At 42.2% G+C, this 24,331-nt stretch overlaps 1 protein-coding gene across 3 annotated transcripts in view; it reads left to right on the forward strand.

Annotated features, from left to right (window-relative positions):
- Positions 1–24,331, forward strand: part of LOC308386547 (cell adhesion molecule DSCAML1-like) — a gene marked incomplete at its 5' end in the record, with an annotated part of 54,124 nt that overhangs the window by 15,843 nt on the left and 13,950 nt on the right. For 2 of the 3 annotated variants that reach the window (XM_080866162.1, XM_080866164.1), the window contains 16 exons: positions 14,394–14,540; positions 14,615–14,893; positions 15,939–16,214; positions 16,387–16,683; positions 17,168–17,440; positions 18,308–18,592; positions 18,709–18,828; positions 18,929–19,105; positions 19,678–19,877; positions 20,102–20,198; positions 20,358–20,486; positions 20,581–20,748; positions 20,859–20,929; positions 21,229–21,469; positions 22,411–22,596; positions 23,573–23,728. In XM_080866162.1, the coding sequence (XP_080722288.1) occupies positions 14,394–14,540; positions 14,615–14,893; positions 15,939–16,214; positions 16,387–16,683; positions 17,168–17,440; positions 18,308–18,592; positions 18,709–18,828; positions 18,929–19,105; positions 19,678–19,877; positions 20,102–20,198; positions 20,358–20,486; positions 20,581–20,748; positions 20,859–20,929; positions 21,229–21,469; positions 22,411–22,596; positions 23,573–23,728 (3,102 nt within the window). The remainder of the gene's footprint in view (positions 1–14,393; positions 14,541–14,614; positions 14,894–15,938; positions 16,215–16,386; positions 16,684–17,167; positions 17,441–18,307; positions 18,593–18,708; positions 18,829–18,928; positions 19,106–19,677; positions 19,878–20,101; positions 20,199–20,357; positions 20,487–20,580; positions 20,749–20,858; positions 20,930–21,228; positions 21,470–22,410; positions 22,597–23,572; positions 23,729–24,331) is intronic. The other variant, XM_080866163.1, reaches the window with a different exon arrangement.

Raw genomic sequence — 24,331 nt, forward strand, 5'->3', positions numbered from 1 at the left:
GGAGATGATGGTGAAATTTGAGGAAATAAAGCCACTGTGCAAAGACACACATAGTCAGACTCATTCATTGCACCATTTTCCTTTTCTGCTTGTTACAATTTAGGGTAATGAGAAGCAGGGGACAGATAAAAATCCTGTAGGTTTTGCCACTTAACACAATAATACGACTGTCAACAAATAATATTCAAACATTTGATTAGTACTAATCTTTATTCTGATCAGACCCACTTAAATGTATCTCTGAGAGCAAATACTCTGTTATCTGTTACCGATGAGAGAGGCCATTGTCTGATGGAAATGGTCTGCAAGCACCAAGTCAAAGCATTCAGTCATTCAGTCCTATGTATTGTCATCTGGTGGGCTTTGGCTAACTGTCACAAAAGAAAATGAAAAACTTTTGCTTTTTCTTATTTTCAGAAATGCATTTCAGCTGATAGCTCAGTGCATATTTATGACTTTATCTTTTTTAAATGTAAATTGAGGTATTTTAGGCGTAGTGATTCACTGATGTTCCCCACCTTCGAAGCAACATTTGTGGCACCACCGAACCATCAATGAATCTGATCACAGTTCCTTCCTGTACCTCCTCCTCGTCATTTGTCCCTATCTCAAAACAAAAGCACAGTATGAGTACATACATGAATAGACAGGCCTGTTTTCTTTACATTAGTGGATCAGACAACACAAACTGAACCAAGTCATAGACGAATCTGACTGATAGCATGTTTTGGTTTTTTTATATATATGGCAACAGTGTTGCTGTGATGTGCAAATCTGATATCATGACAGCCCTACATTGAATTAAAAAAGAGTTTAAGTAGTTTATCTGCACTTCATATCTGTGCTTTTGCACGGAGGCATTGCTATGTGTAGACTCTGATCAGTAGCACAGTCACATATTGGTGTGAAGGTTGAGTTGATGACATAACACAACGCAGCCATGCCCTTTGAACCACAACAGGTTCTATTTTGTCAAACACACGTTTCCCTTCTGGAGCATTTTGTGTGTGTGTGTGTGTGTGTGTGTGTGTGTGTGTGTGTGTGTGTGTGTGTGTGTGATTATATGTGTGCATGATTATGTATGTGTGTGTGTGTGTGTGTTTGTCCCCTTGCCTGTCCCACTTTCCCATCCAGCCAGGACAGGGGGGGTGGTTAAGAGGGGAGGGGTGCAGGCAGACTGACCTATTTCCCTCTCGCTTCCCCGTCCCGTACTATCCTTGTAGTTAAGCTTTGTGTGCGTGCGTGTCTGTGTGTGTGCCCACGCGTGTTTGTGACCCTCGTGAGACAATTGAGGTCTGCTAATCTGAGTAGTGATCTGAAGGAGGCGAGCTGGAGCAGAGACAGAGAGATGGAGGGTTTGTGGACGGGAATAAAGACAACAGTGGGACACAGAGAGGGTTCAGCTTGCCGATCGAGGCCGTCGGTCTAATCAGCAGAAAGCTAATGAGTGGGTCCGATGAATAGAGACTGGACCAGCAGATGGCTGTAGCCACATGGTGGTCCACAGAAGATGCCCAACCATGCCCCATCTAATCCACCTGCTACACTGTTTGGTCTTGTTTATGTATTTGCACAGTAATTTGATAAACATTTCCTTAAAACCTCAGGCTGAAAAGCACAAAATAGAATTACAGTGTATATATAAGATTAGAAAACCAGATTAATAAACTCCTGTCCTACACAGAGCAATATTTTCTGCTCTCATTCAGTCACACTCCAAACTCTCATCTTGTTCTACCCCCTCTCATATTTTAACAAAATAGCCGCAGTATATCATAAGTCAGGCACATTTTGTACTGTAACCTGTCATAACCTGTCAGTGTGATCAGTATCAGGCGCTAATGTAAAATTGGATTCTAACAGGAGTCACCAGGTGGCGAGGTCACTTACAGGCTACATTACAAATCAATCTTTGGCCCCCTCGGGTGCTGGACACCAGGAGGTTACATAGACTCAATAGTACACAGCTACACACACACACACACACACACACACACACACACACACACACACACACACACACATATACAGCTACGCAAACAGCTAAAACATTGCAGCTGAATTGACTGGTTTGTAGGTGATTCAAATACACATGGGAGTCTGATGATGCTGACAAGCACACTCCAGTCCACTTTGTCAATTAATATGCAGATTATTTATAAAACAGATCAATTAATTGTATTTTTTCTCTGAAATATGCTTGTTATAATTTCTGTAGGACAAAAGGAAAAATAAAAAACTAAGTATACAAAACGGTGAAAAAAAATAAAATAAACACACACATAGGGAGTACCATTATATAACAATACTGTTGTATGTGTATAGATGGTTATACAGTTTTCCCTCTGTGTAATTAGAAAGTTAGTGTCATAAGGCTTCACACAGGTGCAGGAGAGAGGTGACAAAGGCAGAGGGACGTCATGGAGAGCAGCAGTGTGTTAGGACACCATGTCTGTAAATCTGTGCTTGTGTACTCAGAGCAGGAATACATTAATGGATACACTTGTCTGGGACACGGCAGACGCTTGTAAACACACTTTGACACACACACTTGCTTCTAGTAAGTACAACTGAACAAGCCTCTCTGCACACACAGACACACGCGCCCTTCAAAAGTAACACAATAAAGCCATTTTCAGATTTTGCATGTACCAGCCTGAATATGGCGTACTCATTAAACATTAACTTGGGATACATTAAGGCTGTGGTTTGCGCTGCTTTGTGACTTCTCGCCTGTTGTTGTGCTCGGGCCGTCTGAGTACATCAGGACGTTGTGTGATAGAGGAGGATGGGGAATACGTGGCATCCCCGGGGCTCTTGGAACATAACCCCCACAAACCCTTGGGTGTCACATCATCCCTCTCTCACCTCTCCCTCATCTACCCCTGCCTCTGTCCCATGTGGTACACAGCAGGCAATAGGGAAGGGTTAATGGGGGACTAAATCATGCAGATGAAGCCTCCACCATGAGCATACACCTGCAAACGTGTGGCAGTATGACCAAAACTCAGCAATGAGGTGCTGGAAAAACTGTCTTCCCGAGACATAACAATCAACATGACAGGGTTGAAATGTATGTCTTTTCACTTGTTTGTGGTTTGTTCACCTCTGTCAGTTGGTCTTTCACTTTCTGTAGATATTTTTGCCCCTCTCATATTTGCCCCAGTGTGCTGAGAGCGACTGAGAGCCGGACAGGAACAGATGGGTTGCTGGCAGCCATCTTTTACTCAGTTAGGTTGAGCAGACACGTGGGTGGGTGTGTTAATTAGCACAAACCAGTGAATGTGTATGTGTGTGTGTGTGCGTGAGTGTGAGCGCGTGCTGCAAGGGGCACAATAGACATAATTATCTCTGCTTGAGAAGCCCATTTGGGAGGGGATGGGGGGGGGGGGGGGGGGGGGGTTGGAGGGATGGCATGGAGAGGCGGAGTTCAACAATGGCCCAACCACAGGCTTTGTGTGTACAGAGCAGAGGGCTGACAAGTGTCGGCTGTTATTGAGTATTTACACACTATTACACTCGCCTGCTCACGTGCACTTAACGCAGAAATGCACACACTCTGACGCTTCGGCCCTCGCTCTCGTTTGCTTTTTCGCCTCCTTGTCTCCATCAAAAACACACAGGCTCACACACAGCTATAGACACACACATGCAGCATGTTTATGTTTACAGTGCATCAGTGTATCAGTGTCACTCAGAGTAAGAGGGAATGATAGGAAAGCCCCTGCGAGCACATCAGTCTGACAGAAACCTGGCCACTATGTAACCCTTCAAGCCAGGCTGTGAGAGTATAGAAACTGAGGGAGAGAGGAAGCGAGAGTTTAGGAAGTTTCTTCTTCATTGACAAATTACCAAGATTATTTTGCTCCTTTGGCTTTCTTTTTTTTTTGTGATGAAAATAAAATTTTTGTGAAAAGTCACATAGAGCAAACCAAGAAAATGAAACAACGCCAACCAGGCCAAATCTTACTGTTTTGAACTTTTCAACAAGTGTGACTTCTTTTAAAATGCAGAAATCAGCTTTTAACTTACATTGTAATTGAATTATGGAGACATATCGGTCAAATGTAGTTGATATAGTGGGAGAATCAAAATACCAAAATTGTAAACTTTTAATTTTCAGTAAATATAAATGGATGCGCAGTAGCAAATAATGGCATCTAAACAGAATCTTAGTAGCTTAGTTACTAAAGTTGTCGCATTATAACTGAAGACAAAAAGCTAATATGAGAAGGAAAGCAGATCAATAAAAGTAGTTTATCTTCATTGATTTCAGGTCATATCCATAATCCTGAGCAATCATTCCAATCAGTCAGTATTATTATCGTTGCATTATTATTGACACTTTTTGTGATATCAAGGCAAAGAACGGGTCCCCAGTGGCGTTGTAAGAGATAGCTGTTAATCTGCATTTCCGTCCACATCCACAGTCATTAAGGAAAGTGAAAGCAGGAAGGCTTGTGTCAAGGCTTAGAGTAAAAGAGTTGCAGGGTTTATGTGGCGTGGATTGGGTTAAGAAATAGGATTGGAAGCAAAGAGGTTTTACCCCTTTTTTCCTACTTCCTTCCACGCTTTTGTTTAGGCAGGCGAAAGCAGGATTAGAGCGAGGAGATTACAGCAGGATCTACTAAGAAATCGTATTTAAGGAAATGCTTATTTTCACAACCACTCACAGCAGAGACTAGAAGTTTCGTGTCCCTTTCTTTCTTCATTTCTGTGTTGCTTTCATTATTAAAGGCAGTGATTTGTTCTCTAATCCTGGCTTTCTACAATGCAAAAACTTATAGCTTTACAGTGTTGCCCCACTGTTTTCTCCTGAAATGTTATCATATTTGATGTGTGGGATTGTAGTAAAAATATATGTTTACATACGCTCAAAATTCTGGTATCAATTTTCTACTTTTGTGAGTCTCTCTGTGTGAGTGAGAGGTTCTTTTCCTCATGTTTCTGTGAATGTGGTTTATCATTCACAGTCTCATGAGGAGGCATGATGAGGGACTGGATGGGATCCCCGGTGGTCATCAAAGTGCCATGTTCCTACATGACCTCTCAATCAGACCTATTGATCCGCTTCACTATTAGCTATCCAAACACGCACAAAGGCCAGATCAACATCACAGACCCCGACTGATTATAGCGTGGGTCATAGTGAAAAGCTCCTCTGAGGTCTTTATGTGACAGAAACGCCTGTCTGAGGAAGAGGTGGCTTGTTGCTTATAGATTAGTATGCACATAGGAAATGTTCAATAATTCATTATTTTTGCAGTAGGTGAGTGGTTTGATCACTATAAAGTGAAACTCTGTTAAGACATCAGTCAATAACTGAGCATATACATACTATGGGGAAGAAACAAATAGCAGCCCTCATTTTCCAGAGCATTGTGTTGGTAAAAGGCTTGGTATCCAGCAAAAAGTGACAATGAGATGCAATGTTTTATGCTGCAGGGGAAATTCATACATTGAATACACACACACACACACACACACATATATATATATATATATATATATATAGAGAGAGAGAGAGAGAGAGAGAGAGAGAGAGAGACAGAGACAGAGAGAGAGAGAGAGAGAGATATGCATCTATCTTATCTATCTATCTATATAGTGCAGTATGCACTTATGAATTTAGGAGGTATGTCGCAAGAAGAGGAAGACAAGTGGTGTAAAACAAAGAACAAGAAGCATAATCAGGTTTATGAGTCCAAGTAGGTGATTTAGTGCCTGTGTCTGCATCTGGATCCAGGAAATTTTGAGAAAATTCCTTATTATTTCTATATATAGCATCACAGCGTTGTCCAGATCTGTATATCTTTCTGGACGCACGGACTAATCCATGCACGGTGTGGGGGGAGAAATTTCATATCTTCACACCTTGGCAGATATATGCAGTAACAGGCTGTTCTAGCTATTTTGAGCTAATTTGAAATGCTAACTATGAAGACTGACAGCAGAAGAGTGAGTGTACTTCTATTGTGTGTACACATTTGTCTTGTGTAGCGTTACTGTGAAGCTGGACTCTGTCATAGGGTTACAAATTCAGACTGACAGCCTTTGGACTCTTGAGCATTCGATGCAGACTCAAGGAGAAAGTGCATCATAGAATTCACATTCAGCATTTGCTCGTGCTGTAATGTAACTGTAGCTATACTGTACGCTAGACATTTTCTTTTCGGTTCAGTTTCACCTACAGATAATTTTTACATATTACAGTCACAAAGAAGGTCACAAAGAAGGTTGCTTACACTGTTTCAGAACTAAACTTTAAAAACTGAATCTTTTATGCTGACAGAATAACCAAGTCAGTGGTTCTTTAATCTGTGACTTCCACCTCTCAGATGGTGATCTCCATTCTTTAATTGCAGTAACGATGATGAAACTCAGGATATTTGATACTTTGGTTATATCAGTCATGCCCCCCCACCTCCTTTCTCTCTCCCTCTCTCTCCCTCATACTGGGCAGTGACACTCCTCTGCCACCAGCACTCTAATAGGGAGGGACCAGGCAGCTCACTCAGTGCTGCTAATGCAGCTCACTGCCCCAGGCCATGGGGCTAAGCTGGAGTACACTACATCTCATCTCATCTCTCTCTCTGTCTCACACACACACACACACATATGATGGCAGACACACACCATAAATCCAACATCGTCTCTTATCTGCAACTAAATGAAAACAAGGTGGAGGAGTGGAAAGCTTTTCATTGCCGGATGTTTACTTTTATACTGAGGTGCATTTTTTGAAGACCAAAGTTACTTCAGTGTTTAAGCTTTAGTGCACAGAAAATTAGCTGTTCAATAGGAATTAATGGGACATCCAGTAAAGAGAAGGTGTTTGGACAATAGTGGCACGTGTCTCTACGATGCCATGCATTGGGATACATGTGTGTGTGTGTGTGTGTGTGTGTGTGTGGTTTCTGTCTCCCGGGACTCTCATTATCACTGCTGTCCCAGATGTCACCAAGCACATGAAACACACGTCATGAATAATGGAGTCCTATTTCTACATCTCTCCCCATTTCTCTCCTATCCGCCCACTCTCTTTCCCCTGCATCCCTCGTTTCCTCTGATGCTTCCACTGATGCTTAATTTTCTCTATCTGAGATGGTCCATTTAGCTTTACGCTGCATTGTCGCCCTGTCTGGTTAGGGACGGCTTTATGGGGGGTAACATGGCACCTCTGCAGCGTTCTGTCGAGGTATATCTATGCAAACAATGTCTTTTGCATACAATTGGTTTCATGTCTGTCCCCGACGGTCCCCCCCACAAACCCACACACACACACACACTTCATCCCCTCCCCCAGTGTTTACTGTTTAAAGTCACACAGGGCAAATTGGGACAGAGCAGTCAGTGGAGCAGAAGAGACGTGGTCCCATCATGGTGGAAAACTGGACTCTGCTTTCTTTTCTACCTCATCCCTCTGTTTCCCTGCCTCTTCTTAGCCTCCATGTTTGCCTCTTCCTCACTTCTGTCCCCCCAACTTTATGTCATTCGTTACCCTCACGGTGAGTTGGTGTACAACATCACGCAGCGGCAAGGGGCAGGGCAGGGAAAACATGATTGAAAGATGAGGTAAGCAGTCACAATTGGTTAGGAAAGAGGAGAGCAGTTAGGATTAGACAGTGAAGCGTGGCTTTTTAATGAAAACATGACAGAACCGCGGCTCCCTCAATGCCCTGCAATCTCGACTCCTTTCCAGAAAATGAGCGAGTGACAAAGAAGCGAGTGAGAGAGAAAGAGAGAATCGAATGCTGACACACAGATATTGTTCATGTGGCTTTAGTCCTATCTCGCACATTGACTCATGCTCTGTGTGTTGTTAACAAAGTCTCTCGCATTAAGGAGATGCAGTGGCTCCAGTCGCACAATTCGTTTTTACACCTCAGTTGTGCCAATAAAACCTGTTTTGAATATGAATTAAAAGGAGTTAAGAGGGTGCCATTCATAGATGTTAAGTAAGTGTGCAGCAGAATAAAAGCCAGGACAGTGTATATATTTAAATGGTTGACACCTGCTTCTACTTGGGCTTTTAATGTACACAGCATAGAAAAGGGAGAGAACAGAGGGAGGGTTGAGAGGGCTCCCGCTTTGAATACAGATGTAACACCCCCTTTTTTGCATAAAGGAGTGGAGAATACAGACATGGGCTGTTATCTCCTTCTTACTTTACCCAGCATCATGCCCTTTACTTCTACCCTTTTTCTTATCCTCTCTTTCTCGTTATTAAAATCAAGTCAATGACTCATCGATGGCCCTCTTCCACTTTAAAGCATTCCTCTAGTGCAAAACTGGTTTACTGCCATTCACAGGATCCACTGTGCTAATTTTAACACGTAGTTTATTATTTTTTGTGCCAGCAGGCTAATAGTTTTTGTCCTATTTTAAGCCCGGTAGGTGTTTCTTTGTGTGTGCACGTGCCACACACACACAAATCCAGGCCTCGTGTGCCTGGATTTGTGAGCACCAAGCATATTCCAGCACTGCAGAGAATATCTCCGGAATATGTTGTGCTTTTTTTTTCTTTTGTCTTCTTTCTGTGACAGTCACAAGTCTTTGATCTGCTCCTCCTCCCCTCCTCCGTCTTCTCACCTTCTTTCAAAATCTTCTCTGCAACTTGCCGTTAAGAGCACAGGTATAATGCAGAAATACAGAATGCAGTTTTTCTAAAGTGAGACTCAGAATGCTGTTTTTTTAGCAGCTCAAAATCATTTTGGTGTTTAACCTCCTAAAACCCAAACTCTTCCATGGCATGCATTTTTAAATTCTCTTTGATATTTGGGCATATTAGGACCTGATGAATGTAAAAACAAGGAATCACCAGATTGTTCTTTTTTTTTTTTTACCTGATTTTTGTTTCTAAGAAAAATGAGAGCCACATATGAGGATATTCGTTTTAAATTTCGGTAAAAGAGAGCCAGTACAATGTCCTTGTAAGTGGATATCAGGCCCTTGTAGAGCAAAATTTAGTATTTTGGTCTAGACAACCCAAAATGTGATGCCCACATATGTGGGCGCCCGGTCCTAGGAGGTTAAAGGATATAAAATCAATTTCAATTAGAAAAGACTAATAAAGCTTTGACACTCAGGTGCAGATGCATTTTTGTGGGTCTGGAGCTCAAACTCTTCTGTTACCATCTCCAATCAAAATGTCATCAAGGTTAATTTCTTTCCACTGTAATTAAATACTTTGAAAGTATTGTGAAGAATTATGTTTTAACTGTAAAAGATACACTGCAAAATGTGGCATACTGTACTATACATATACTTAATAGATACTGACAGGAATATTAACTAGCAGTAAACTGTTATTTTACAATGTCCCTACTGTATTCTACACTAACAATTTCTTACATTGACATATAACTGCATGTCCTCACCCCTGTGCCTCCTGAGACCCCACGTTTTCATATGGGGACATTTTACATTCTGGGTTTTCTGTACTTTACACTTTATTCTGCTCAATAGTGCAGATGCAATCTTTAACAAAGTGTTAAAAATGGCATCTGTATCGTTTATGCTACAAAATAAACCCACTGTCAGGTTTATTATTTATAGTTTTATATATTCTAATTATTTTTAAAGTCAGAGTAGTTTCAGGTAGCATCCAGATTGGATTTACTAGGTTTTTTCAGTTGAGCTTTAATTCACTATTCAAAAAATAACTTTGATTGATGATGATTCTTTTTTATTTCTTTATTTTTTTATGTATTTTTACATCTTAGGTTTACTCACTTTTTTGAGATGTAAAAGTACCAGAGCTCAAGTCTCAGGTGTAGTTTTTGTCCTTATTTATTTAATCAATCAATCCCCCGACTTCCTGATATTCTTTCGGAATAACAAACTGTCAACACTTTGTGGTCAATTATTAAATTATTAAAATGTTTAATAGTTTAATGCTTGTGATTTTAAAAAGTATTGTACAGTATTTAAAAAAAATTATACATTCAGTCACAAATTTTCCTGCATTTTTACAACAGCTTGTTACAATGAATCAATTTACATTAAAAGCCTCAGGTAGATATTAAACATCAGTGTTGTGACACGTGAAATGTGCAGAGAAACGACAGTCCCAATTTTGTTTGAAAGCCTCTGTGTTGTGATTGTTTGAAGGAATCTAAAACCTTTGACCTTCTCCGTGTGCTACCTTACACTCGTCATAATGCGCAGTAACCTTCATTTAACTGGGAAAGCCCTTAGAAACAAGCATCCACTGCCTTTGACCATCAGCAGGGTCGAGTAAGATGAAGAATCCAGGGGTCAGATTGTAGTGATCCACCAGGAGGAAAACAGGAATCAGAGTTCGATAGCTCATTAGCCTTTTCCAAACTCATTAGATATGGGGTCCATACTGGAAGTCCCATGGGAGCAAAGGTGTTTTACTCAGACCTGTCAGTGTTTTGTTTTGTTTTTTGTCTTCTTGTCATGTACACTGGAAAATCTGAGCAGGTTAGTATCATAAGAAAATTCTTGCTTAGGTGCCTTTAATATAGGATATTGTGGAAATTTGCACCTCTAAACATGTAGGTCGGATTCCCTGTTGGGAATAGTGCTGAATAAACTGTTCATGAATGAAGTTCCAAATATTTTATTAGTTAGTTAAAGGAGGTGACAAATTGTTAGTTATTTTCATGATTTTGAGGTGCAGAACTGGATTAAATGATTTCTGAAACCAGCAAACCTCCAACTGAGGCTTAGGAAATCGGGAAGCTATAACGCGGTGCATTGTGTTGTATGTTTTTGTAAAGTATTTGTGATTGGATACAAAGCTACTTGCATGTGAAAAGCTATATTTAGCCACTTCAAACTGATCCTACTTTTCTTTATTGATTTAAGCGACTTCAACAGCCAGTTTGCCGTTGCGATTTTTGCATTCACACAACACCTAGGGTATCAACATTTGGTCCTTGATGATTGTAAACACGCTGTGCTTTAATAATTGCTGAAAGTACACCAAAATCGTAACAGGATGCCAGTGAGAAGACCCTAGCAACAGGGAGAGGATGAAGAAAGCGTGAGAGTGGGAGGGAGGGGGAAAGATGCAGAACATCAATAAATAATGGCCCCACTGAGGAGGTGGAAATATGGGCCTCGTTATCTTTGCGCCGACGCCTTCATTTGCATGTGAGAAAATGAGGCTGCTACTAACTCGCACACATGGTGCGCACACATACACACTGCTGGACTCGCATGAGCTACAGTATACATCCTATTTATAGACTATTTCTTGCTTTTATTTTTTCCTATTCTCTCACACATTTACACTTCTATTAATTCCCCTTTCCTTCCTTCTCTTTGGAATTTGTCAGAGCAGCAGCTCTGGTCTGTGTGACTGTGAGGCTGCCGGCATTTTGTTGGTTTAAAAAATAAAGTGAAAGCACACCTTTATCACAGGCTTGGTAGGAACTTTAACTTTACTAATGCCCTGTTTAACATTGCAGAGCATACAGCTGGAGTATACACCGCTACAGAGTAGTTGCCTGGTGAAACACCATTAAGTGATTGGGTAAAGCAGGTGGCTTTTGCAGTGCCTTGCTCATGAGTAACTGGGCTCTCTTATAGACTTAGAATAGCAGACTTAACCTTAGTTTATCTCTATGTGCCAACAATTACATAAAAAAAAGGGGAAAAAGAGCAAATCCAATTTAGTTATTTTAAAAATTTCATCAAAACTAAAAAATGTACACTCCTGATTAAACCGTTAAATTATCCACACTATATACAGTTTTTTTCTGTCAGAAATAAAAATCCCTTTCCCGTACATGTAGCTGCAGAAGGAGATAAAAATAGTTCCCCTCTGGACCTCATCTGCATCTGGGCATCACCCTGTTTTTGCCTGTGAATGCATCTCATTGAGAGTGACCAAACTCATACAGGATCTAACAATGTCACAATCCTCTAGGCCATGCAGCTTCTTTCAAAGCGCTTCTTCTCGGGTGAAAGGACTCTTTAAAGAATCATTTATACATGATACAAAATTATTTAACCTTTTAAATGGTTCTTTCAGAGCATTTCTGAGGATCTGTAAGTGCCTCGCTCTGTTTCTTTTTTTTAAATTTTACAGCCGTTTTGGTTAGATGTTAAACAGGCTGGTATTTATATATTGCTTTTTTTTTTTGTTGATCAGTGTTTTAAAATCTAATGCTAAGGTAATAAAACATTTCAAAATGCAAATCTTAAGCTGTGTAAGTGCTGGGTTATCCCTGGATTATGCTTCAGCAGGAAATCTACACAGTAACTTACAACAAAACCAGAAGCTCCTACAAAACGCTATGCTGCAACCTTTCACATAACCTGAGATGCACTTCCAGAGAAATGTAAATACACGTTGGTTCGACGCAGCCCGAAAAGGCTTGAATGGCCTTTGAATGGCAAGGGTTAGAAAGGGGTTTGTGGTGATGTCCGAGGTTAGGACGTAGATTTCACAGAGAAGTCTAAATCCGACTTTAGAATCTTTTTTTTGCGGTTTATCTCAAGAGTTAACAGTTTTCCAACTTAAGTTTTATCTGCTGCACTTGTGTTTTTGCATCTTTCTTCCAAATTAAGTACATACATACATGTGCATGGCTCTGACTTCCTTTATGCTTAGTATACATGGACGAGTTGAAACTAAAGACAAAATATAGCTTTGAGTCTGACAAATCCAATCCAATCCATCATCTTCAAGCTCTGTAAGGGTCTGTGTAACATGAAGGAGGCACAACGGAAAAAAAACCTGCAACAGAAACTACTGTACTGTTTTTATATTCAGAATGCCTGTACAGTATGCATGCATTTCTGCGTATTCTCCTGAAGCAGAGTGTGTGTGTGTGTGTGTGTGTGTGTGTGTGTGTGTGTGTGTGTGTGTGTGTGTGTGTGTGTGTGTGTGTGTGAGCGAGAGAGAGAAAGATGTACAGTTCTGTTTCTCATTGTCTAGTCAAGTCAGCATGAATAAAAGCTGAGGGAGCACAGTGATTTCGGATTTAGTAATTAATATTTTACTCTGTCTGCCACTCTGCTTAGAAACTCAGAGCAACAAAAAAAAAACAAAACAGCGAGAAAGCGAGAGAGCAAGAGGAAAAGGGTGAGACTGATGATGGTTCACACAAAGACATGAAGTGAGTCAACCAACGATAGACTGATTCTATGAACAAACCACTCAGTTGTGATGGCTGGATAGTGAGAGGACTAATGTGATGTGTATTGTGTAATAAGTGTTGTTTAAGAGGCTGCAGATGGGATGAATTCAGTTCACTGCTGCAGACAGGGACAGAAAGAATGGCTTTGACAGATCCTGCTGACTCTCTCTCTCTCTGTTTCTCTCTCCCTGCCTATGTCAGAGTGTTGTGACAGGCTAGTCGTCGGTGTTGTGGGAGTAGCAGTCTTAAAGTGCTCATTATCCTGTAAGGCTTCATTCTAAGGGGGCAAACAAAGGCTGCTGTGAAATTGCAGCCTGTGCCTCCTCCTGGGTCATACAGTATATTCGATGCAAACACATTCACAGTGCATAACTGCTACCTTCCGTATACCTGCTCAACCCTCTGAAAGACCCTGATAAACACAGACTCTGTAGTTTAAATATTGATGCTGGTGAATGTGAAAGCAGCCAGTCCAGTTGTTGCCCCGTGGTTGGATGCTAAAAGGCACAATTGATAATTAATGCTTACAAACCTAAAGAAATCTTATTGTAATGACTGTCACACTTAAGGTAAACTATGAGATTATTTGTGCTGTGAGGACATAGTACAGCTTCGTTAATGTGAGGTTTGTGGACTTTATCAGGAAATGTAAGATAGCTTACCTTTATGCAAAGAAACAATGTTCTGTATAAATTACGCAAGAATATCTTGGTAAAGGGAGTCATTGCAAACTGATGTCTGCCTTCACTATACACAGCTTGAAGACTTTGTAATGCTGACATAACTGTTCTTTGAGTAGCATAAAACAAATGCTAAGAAAGAGAAGACACAGAGGCACATTTGATCTTTGGCCTTCCTGTTTTCTTATCATGCATAAAAGGAAGAACACTTAACGAGTTTTGTGATGGTAGTTAGTGTGATGTGCAAGAGTTATAAGCTGTGTGTGGAGGGAGACAGTAAATCTGTCTCTCCTCTGTCTGTGGGTGGTGTAAGTGACCGCTGGGTGTCCTCCAGGTCTTGAAAGAGTGCCAGGCTTTGGGAAGCAGCATTATTAGGCAGGTAGTGCCAACTGTTCAGGCAGCTGTTTGTTCTAAGAACAATATGGTTTTGCAGTATGCACTATGTATTTGAACGAGAGTGATCATCACGAAAGTGTGGGAACAGGAGGGAGTGAAAAGTTTTTTACACACAAGGTCTTCGGAGTGATGTTTTGCCTGTTGTCACTTCTCCTTTAAGAAGATTAATGTTGATCTTTTGTTAATGTGTCTTCCTCAGGTAACAGGTTCTCGCTGACCTCCTTTGGGGCTCTTTACATCTCCGATGTTCAAAAAGAGGATGCTCTCTCTACATACCGGTGCATCACCAAGCATAAATACAGTGGCGAGACACGGCAAAGCAATGGAGCCAGGCTCTCTGTAATGGGTGAGTAACTGGTGTGTGAACTTACCTTTTTCTCTTTGTCTTGACAAAAATGTAACACCATGTCTGCATTCCAGACCCCAACGAGTCTGCACCCACCATCCTGGACAGTTTCCAAGCAGGGGAGGTCTACGCAGGCCATAGTATTGAGCTCCCCTGCATAGCGGGAGGATACCCAAGCCCTACTGTGCGCTGGCTGAAAGATGGTCGCCCACTACCCTCAGATGCCCGCTGGACGCGGCGATTGACAGGGCTGACCATCAGTGACCTGAGGCAAGAAGACAGCGGCAGCTATGCATGCGAGGTCACCAACAGTTTTGGCTCAAAGGAGGTGTCTGGACAGCTTCACGTGATAGGTGTGTGAGGCTCATTACACACAGATACGCACACACGCTCACACACATTTGCAAAATATCTGGCAGACTGGCTCGTTGTCTTGTCAGTGAATCAGCCTTGCAGACAGACATAGTTGTAAGCACCTTTAAGTGTTTGGTTTGGGGCGCACATGTAAGTCCAAGCTAAAGTGTGTCTGTTACAAACATATGTGTGAGCTGTAGGATGTCCCATCATATCAGACCTCAAAAGGAAAGACAGGGCGGTAATTCGCTCAGGCTGATTCCATATCACAGCTGCCAACACCATTTACCATCAGAAAAGAAGAAGAGTGAGGAAGACAGAGATAAAGACAAGGGGTCATGCGGGGGGCAGTCGGACACCCAGACAGTGCTGGAATGACATTATCTACAATGTAATAACGAGATAATAAGAAAGGCTGAGCTAAAGTGTGTAAAGTATACAAAGAAACAAAGGGAGTGAGGCGAGATAGAGCGAGAGAATAGAGAGGCGGTAGGCTTTGCCAGTGGGCACATCATGGCAGCACAGTCTGTGACTCTGACAGGGTGAGTAGGGGGGGTTGGGAGGCACAGTGATGCCCCCCAGCATACACCACCAGCTGCCTTATTGCTCACTGACATTTGCGTGCACACACACACACATACACACATGTAGACACGCGTTCTTGCTGACACACAGACACACTCACACACACAAGTGGACAGAGATGTGAAGCGATATCTCCAGCTGCTTTTTTAATGAGTGCGTCCAACTGATTGAGTCACCACTGCTGATTGTACTCGCTCTCTTTCTCCCCATCTCTGTGAATGAAAACGCCTACTGTAAGCACCATGTGTCATGTTTTGAATCCAGTTTAATGATTTTAGAGTGATGCAGGAAAGGCAAAAGACACAAAAAACACCTTTTGGAATAAGATAACATAATTAGTAAATAAAAAGGTAAGTTAGCAGGCTACAAATCACATTGATGCCTTTTGATTATTATAGCAGATATACTATTAAAGTGATCCACATTTTTGTTTTATGAACTCCTGTGGTCTTCTCTCAGATCCACTACGAGTGACCTTGTCCCCTAAGAATCTGAAAACGGGCATCAGCAGCACACTGTTCTTCACCTGCACTGTGGAAGGCTCTCCAGAATACACCATCACCTGGTACAGGAACACAGAGCCAATTGTCCCAGACGAGCACATCTCCATCCAAGGACAACACAATGACACCCTGCAGATCACTGCAGCACAGAAGCTTCACTCTGGGGCCTACCAGTGCTTTGCTTCCCGAAAGGGCCACACTGCTCAGGACTTCTCTATTATTCTGCTAGAGGGTACGTGGACAGTGACTTAAATAAGTGCAGGTATTAGGCGCCATAGTCTTTGTGTTCAAAGTTAATATGTTTGCTGTGGGCTTTGCAACTTCTCAAGTATTCTGCTTTTCTGTCAGAACTTCTCACTTTCTATTTATGTCCTTCTGTTTCCTCTCTCCCCCTGTCCTCTCAGATGGTACTCCTCGTATTGTGTCTTCCTTCAGCGAGCGGGTGGTAAACCCCGGCGAGCCTTTCTCCCTTATGTGTGCGGCCAAAGGAGCCCCACCCCCTTCTATCACGTGGACACTGGACGATGAACCTGTGATTAGAGATTCAACCTACAAGACCAGCCAGTACACCCTGTCGGATGGCCTGACTGTATCGCACGTCAACGTCAGCAGTCCACTTATTCCAGACGGAGGAGTGTATCGTTGCGTCGCACGCAACTCGGCCGGTAGCGCCGAGTACCAAGCGCGCATAAACGTAAGAGGTGCCTGTCTGCTTTTCAATATAAATGCACTCTACACCTGAATCTATACAAACATACAGGACCTAGTGAGAGGCATTGCACACATCTATCTATCTATCTATCTATCTATCTATCTATCTATCTATCTATCTATCTATCTATCTATCTATCTATCTATCTATCTATCTATCTATCTATCTATCTATCTATCTATCTATCTATCTATCTATACACACAATACACTGAGTGAATATGTGATTAGGCTAAAATCAACAAATATCCTCTATCAGATTTTAGTAAAGGGGGCACAACTAACCTCCCTTTCCACCTGTCAACTGGCCCCAATCACTCTATCCCTCAACCTTTATCTCTTCCCTTCCTGTCTCCGTGGCTGCCCTCTATATTCTGCCATGACCTCCCTCACCTCATCTCCCCCTTTCTCCAACCTCTGTGTTTCTCTCTGTCTCCTCCCTCCATCCCCTCCCTCTCTTCCCCGTGTCTCCAGGTCCACCTCGAATTAGACCCATGCGAGACATCACCGCAGTGGCGGGCAGAAATACCTATATAACGTGTCGTGTGATTGGGTACCCGTATTACTCCATTAAGTGGCTGAAGGACGGCATGCAGCTGCCTGATAATCATCGTCAAGTGGTGTTTGAGAACGGCACACTGAGGCTCACAGACGTGCAGAAGGGCGCAGACGAGGGGACCTACTTGTGTAGCGTTTTGATCCAGCCCCAGGTGTCAATCAACCAGACTGTCCACGTCACTGTCAAAGGTAAAGCTGAAGAGGAGTACGGATGCACTGGGCAGTGTTTTTGGTAAATTTATACCTATTTTATGAACCCATTTTATAGAATTAGGCTGCAGTAGAGATAAAGTGACACATCAGTTGACAGGGAGATATTGCATCTTCACGCTTTTCCCAAATCTATTTCAACTAGAGGTAATGCTCCATGCATACCCAAAATTCAAATTCACTTAAAACAGTAGTGAAAAAAAATCTTAAGAAATCAATCACCAATACTAATACTACTTTGGTTTTCAAACTGCTTCCTTTAGCTTAAAAAAAGATGGGGAAAAAAGCGATGCAAGTAAAATTTCTTGATGAAGAGCAGCTAGTCACTGCTACTTGGGGGACACCAGTGTACAAAGCTGTCAAGTGCAACTTTAGTAATGCTGTTGAATGCAGATGAATGGTGTTTTGGGGGTAGATTTATGTTTGTCGTGCGTATTTCATTTAGTCTGTGAGCGGGATAACGATGGCAGTAAGCAGGGCAGCTGCAGAGGTGTTTGAGGGTGTGTACATGTGCCTGTGTGTGAGTGTGTCTCTGATTTAATTAGATGAATAATAATGAAGCCTAGATTAAATCCCCCAGATGTCTCAGCTGTAGTACCCCCACCTCAACCTCCATTACCATGGCAACGGAATGACTTCCCCCTGCCAATTGGACTGTAACCAGAGCAGCTATTATGGGCTGCAGGAGATGTGGGGTGGTGGGGGGGTGCTGAAGAGGGGCCCACTGGCCAATGACCTTCTCCCTCTCTCTCTCAGACTCTTAGCATTGCTCCAGATGGCCACATTGCCGCTCTTCAACATCTATCACTGCCTTTATTCCACTGATTTCCTTTCTCTCTCCTCTAGTGCCACCGCTCATCCAGCCCTTCGATATCCCCTCTACCTCAGTGGGGAAGCTCATGTACATCGCCTGTGTGGTGTCATCTGGGGACATGCCCATACGCATCACCTGGCACAAAGACGGCCAGCTCATCGTGCCAGGCTCTGCCTCTGGTGTTGCAATAGAGACCAAAGAGTTCATGAGCTCCCTGCAAATTTCCAATGTGACACTGAAGCACAATGGAAACTACACCTGCATCGCCAGCAATGCTGCTGCAACTGTCAGCTGGGAAAGACAGTTGATTGTTACTGGTGAGGGGTGACGTGTAATGTGTAAAGTAACCGTAGAACTGTTTTGTGATCACTTACTTTTTGTAACTTCTACCAAGTTTTTCCATTTATATAAAATCAGGATTTCTGTTTCTCAGTGCCGCCGCGTTTTGTGGTGCAGCCCAACAATCAAGACTGTATCTATGGAAAAGCTGGAGTACTTAACTGCTCCGTGGAAGGTTACCCCCCTCCAAAAGTCATGTGGAAACATGCCAAAGGTAAAATCTGCACATTATCCTCATGGCATTGCAGTAAAAGCTACACACGAACAAGAAAAAGTATCATGCTTCCATACATGCTTTGTGTTGTGTCCTGCAGGCGTAGGAAACCCTCAGCAGTACCATCCTGTCCCACTAACTGGCCGTATCCAGATCATGTCAAACGGTTCTCTGCTGATCCGACATGTTCTTGAAGATGACCGGGGGTACTACCTCTGTCAGGCCTCCAACGGAGTGGGCTCAGACATCAGTAAAAGCATGATCCTTACTGTCAAGAGTAAGTGTCAATCCTCTGCTTTTTGGCATGAACCCACTTCTTTTCAAACCCACATCTCCTGGATTGCGCTGAGATAAGTCTCAGCTTTTTGGACAGGGATCAGCTCTTCTAAGATGCACTTTTGCCCCAGGCTAGTGCGGCCTGTGCTTAACATAGCCTAACTTAGTCTGTGTCCTGCACATCCTTCACTGGGGGTGCCTTTCCTATTGACTGATGTTCTCTGGCTGTCAGCCTGTGCGCTACAGAATGTTTGGTGGGGAAAAGGGTTGATGAATTAGTGATGAAAGCAAAACCACAGGAACCTCTTCAATCAATAATCTACGTCTAAGTAACAGAGGAGGAAGAGAAGCGAAAGTAGAGACCGAAAATAATAAAAAGAGGGAGGAGGTGGTGTTAGAGGCCAGTGGGGCTTGAAGCATGAAATGAAAATGGGGAATAAAATGGAAAAAAAGAGATGTCTATACATGTGTAATATATCCTTGCTCAGTTTCCAATACTACACGCCCGTTTTCCCTCATGTCATTATTCCATACAAAACGATTCATCATGCTGACACTTGTCTATTTGCTCAGTCCCTGCCATGATCACCAGCCACCCAAACACTACCATGGCAAGGAAGGGCCAGATCAAGGAGCTGAACTGCACAGCACGTGGCGAGCAGCCCATTATTATCCGCTGGGAGAGAGGGGACACAGTCATTGACGCAGAGAGAAATCCCCGTTACTCCATCAGCATCAACAAAAAGGGGGATGAAGTCATCTCTACCCTAAAGGTCAGATAATATATACTTATACTCTTCAGGCCTTTAGTGTAGCTTAATGCCATTACACCGAACTATGCTAAAAAAAAAAAATCTACTTCTACTATAGGCTATTGCAGGGTTTAATAAGCTTTAAAAAAAGTCCTATTAAAGGAAGTTATTATGGGAATATTTTTAGGATATTATATTCCTAAATTTCACACGTCATCTTTCCCTGCTTGTGCTGATGCTCGCAGCTTAACCCAGCCGAGCGAGGAGATTCTGTCTTCTTCTCCTGCCATGCCATCAACTCCTATGGAGAGGGCAGAGGGCTCATCCAACTCACTGTACAAGGTATTTCTACAAACAACTGCAAATCCCTCTTCTTTTATTTAAATAAAGAATTAAGGGGAAAAAAAGTATGTAAACAACCTAATGAGGAAAGGTTATTTAACGAGATACTGATGGTGGTAAAAACAAAGGAAAATTCTTTTTTTTTCCACCCTCACGCAGAGCCACCCGATCCTCCCGAGCTCGAAGTACGGGAGGTGAAGGACAGAAGCATGAACTTGCGCTGGATCCAAAGGTTTGATGGCAACAGCATCATCACCAGCTATGACATTGAGTACAAAAACAAGTCAGGTGGGTTATTAAAAACAACAAGCCTAATCCCTAATGTAAAAGTTATTTCAATAATTAAAAACTGAAAAAATAAACCTCTGCTCATATTCAACAGACACATGGGATCACATGTACACAACCAGGAACATCTCACCCACCAACAATCAGGCCAACATTGTAGAGCTGCACCCGGCATGCGTTTATAGTATCCGCATGTACTCCTACAACAAGATTGGCCGCAGTCTTCCCAGCAAAGAGCTCACAATCAGTACCGAAGAAGCACGTAAGTGATTGTTTTTCTCTAAATATCACATTTTTTTGCCTATCTAGTATTTGTTTTTGCTGTCTCTGTATGGAGTAGAGCCATCACTATCTGATATCTTCCATCAACAGCACCTGACGGGCCTCCGATGGATGTAATCCTGCAACCGATGACATCTCAGAGCATACGAGTCACATGGAGGGTAAAATCACTGTTGCTTACGACTTCATTTAAGTATTAAGCCTAGTATAAGTGGAAATAACTAGAAAGCAAACAATGATGGGATATAAAGATATGCTCCATGATTTAAAACAACAAGGTTTCAGTGATGTCACAAACAAATCCAAAATGTTAAGAGACACCTGTGAAATTGTTGGTTACAGAAATGCAAAAATTAACTAACTAAAATTTAGAATTTATCTCGTTTAATTTCTTTTTTTTTATTTTTTACATATTGCTGTCAAATTTCATAGTAAAACTTTTTTTCTCCAAAACTTTCAGGCTCCAAAAAAGGAGCTGCAAAACGGCGTGATCCGCGGCTACCAGATTGGATACAGAGAGAACGGTCCAGGTAGCAATGGCCAGTATAGTATTGTGGAGATGAAAGCTACGGGGGACAGTGAAGTGTACACCTTAGACAACCTAAAGAAGTTTGCCCAGTATGGGGTGGTGGTCCAAGCCTTCAACAGAGCTGGGACTGGCCCATCCAGTACTGAGATCAATGCTACCACTCTGGAAGATGGTAAGTGGACAGCAAGATGAAGAAAACGAGGAGAAGACTGTGAGATACAATTTAGGAGAGTATGGAAGGAAAAGAGGAGGGACTGTAAGAAAAAAATTTAAACATCCAAAAGGAACACATGAAAATAATAGTCAAATGCAATAACAGGATGAAACACTCATGAATGAACATAACATGCATGTAGAAATGCATGCTCAAACAAAATGTTAGAAATAAATTTGCAGCACATCCCCCATTATTCTTTCCACTTTAATTAGCACCTTCATTAGGCTGGTAGAGAGCGAGAGAGGAACAAGGAACCCCATTACTCTTTAAATGTCTGCCCACTCTACCTCCCTTTTCCCTGGTCTGCCTTCTTTATCTTCCCTTTCTTCCCATGGGTTCCCTTGTCATCCTCCTCACTGGTCCTCTGTCTATTATCCGTGTTTTTATTTCTTATACTTTTTTGGACCCTTCCTGTCTGAGAGGAGAGTAATGACGGGCACTTGGATGATGAAAATTGGCCACGCAGGTAGTCAGAAGCTGCCTCTACAGCTTCAATTAGCTTAAACAAGAACATTGTCTTCCTTTAGATTGTATCCTCCACATTTCAGCTCACACCCTGCTCATCTGCATTTTGACCCCTTTGGTGTAGCTCTTTTACTATTCATGTTGCTCTCTCAGTGCTCTTCCTCCTCTCCATCAACCCCCCTCCACTTCTACTCTCCTCTCTAAAAGCTAGGAATGAACAAGGAGCTATTCAGGACTAATTTGAGCTTGTTTGACTGATTTATTTCAGCGGAGATTTCCTGTGGTTTGTGACATTGAGTTATTATTACTTATCAGTGCTTCGGCTGCCATGCTACGTCGGACCAGATTTCAGTAGAAGCCATTAAAACACTAAGAGTACTCAAATATAGTTTAACAGTGCAGCACTAACACTCACTCTCTATGTTCCCCAGTGCCCAGCGAGCCTCCGCAGAATGTGAGAGCAATCTCTGTGACATCAGATGAGGCAGTGATCACATGGGCAGAGCCTCCACGGCTGACGCTGCACGGTGTGCTGAAAGGCTACCGGGTTGTGTTTTGGTCCCTCTTCCCTGACGGAGGTGGGTGCTGTGGGGGCCAGGCCCAGTGGCCAATGCAGAGTAATTATCACCTATCTCATTCTAAGATTCACCAACCCGTCCTCCCACTCACCTACCTTTCTGTCAGTGCTGTGAGTCAGAATGTTTTAATGTGTATCCACACCTTTCTCATAAAGCACTTCCTGGTCCTGTGTGTTTTTGAATTTGTCTGTTTGTCAAATAGATTGTATGTCCAAGATGGAGATATGGCTCAACTTTAGCTTAAGGGCTAGCCTTTGATTTGACAGAAGTGACCACATTTAGATGAGAGGGTGATGCACCCATCCATAGACAGCGGGGGTGCATCACACAGGCACAAATACCTATTTACTACATACAAATAAAACTCTTGGAAAACTAACAGTTAGTTGCACAGCGTGCTATATTATTTGCCAGATAACTGCTCCAGAAGCACCAACACCCCAGACACGATCAACATCATGCACCTAATAATACAAAGCATAAGTCCTAATCACATTTAATTGACTGAGTTATATAAAAAAGATGCCTCTGTAGAGTTCTTATGACTTGCTACAACATCATTTTTATGTAGCATATTGCAAACATGTTTTTTTTTTCAGCTCTTAAGTTAGTCATTTTAATTTGAAAGTCGCCTTAAGGTATTTGAGTTTTTGGCACTTCTGCACTTATTTTATTTTTCACCCCCAAAGATTTCTGTTAAGTCTGTCATAGTTTCTTAGATTTTTAATAAAACTTGTGATCAGAAAGTCACACAGTATAGCAATGAGTGTCTGTGTGTTGTAGGTCCAATATCTGTGCAACTCTGTTTCCTAAAAAAATATTTACTCCTCCTTTAGACACAATTTTGAAATAGGAAGGTAATTATATTCATGAAAAAAAAGTAATGGCCACGTATTACATTACCAAATAAATGCAACTGCAAATAAATATATTTTTTAGGAAACAGAGTTGATGTGTGTTGTTACTCCTATCATCACCTACAGCTTCTAAAAAGAGTTTTTCTCCTCTCCCTCAGAATGGGGAGAGATGCAAAACATCACCACCACACGTGAACAGGTGGAACTGCGAGGGCTCGAGAAGTTCACTAACTACAGTGTTCAGGTGCTGGCCTACACACAAGCTGGCGATGGGGTCCGCAGCAATGTCCTCTATATCCAAACCCGAGAGGATCGTGAGTATACAATTCATTTGTTTTTTACATGAAGAAAAGTGTGCAATGTAAGGAGATGGGAAATGGGATAGAGGTAGATTTTAAAAAAGGGAGCTGGTTGTATCTCAAACCCATAACAAAAGCTCATAACAAGCTATGCTGGGAATCTCCATTAGCTGTGCTAATGAGAATTAAGAGGCTTTGAGTCCACAGCTCAGGGCTAAGGGAGGTGTTTCGGGAGGAGGAGGGAGAAGTGATGTCTTAGAGCATATAGCATCCAGGAGTCAGCCATCGGCCTGGGCCTGCATCCTTACCACCAGCCCTCTTGCCATAGGCATAGGGATTAACTCCTTTTGGATTAGAGAGAATTAATTTTGTGCTTACACCATTGGAGGCAGGATTACAGCCAGATCCATGTCTCTTTATAAAGGAGGAGGAGGGGCCTGGGGGGCTGAAGATGGAAAGATACAATGGCGATTGCACAGCCCGTTCTTGGCTGACAAAAAATAATGAGTGAAAAAATTATAAGAGAAACACCACAGCTGAGGTGTTTGTTTATTTGTGTCTAGACTGCTGTCCTCTTCTGATTGACTCAGTGTTCCATCGTGTATTTTTATAAATGAG

This window comes from Rhamphochromis sp. 'chilingali' (genome assembly GCF_963969265.1).
Source record: "Rhamphochromis sp. 'chilingali' genome assembly, chromosome: 19".
Taxonomy (NCBI): Eukaryota; Metazoa; Chordata; class Actinopteri; order Cichliformes; family Cichlidae; genus Rhamphochromis; species Rhamphochromis sp. 'chilingali'.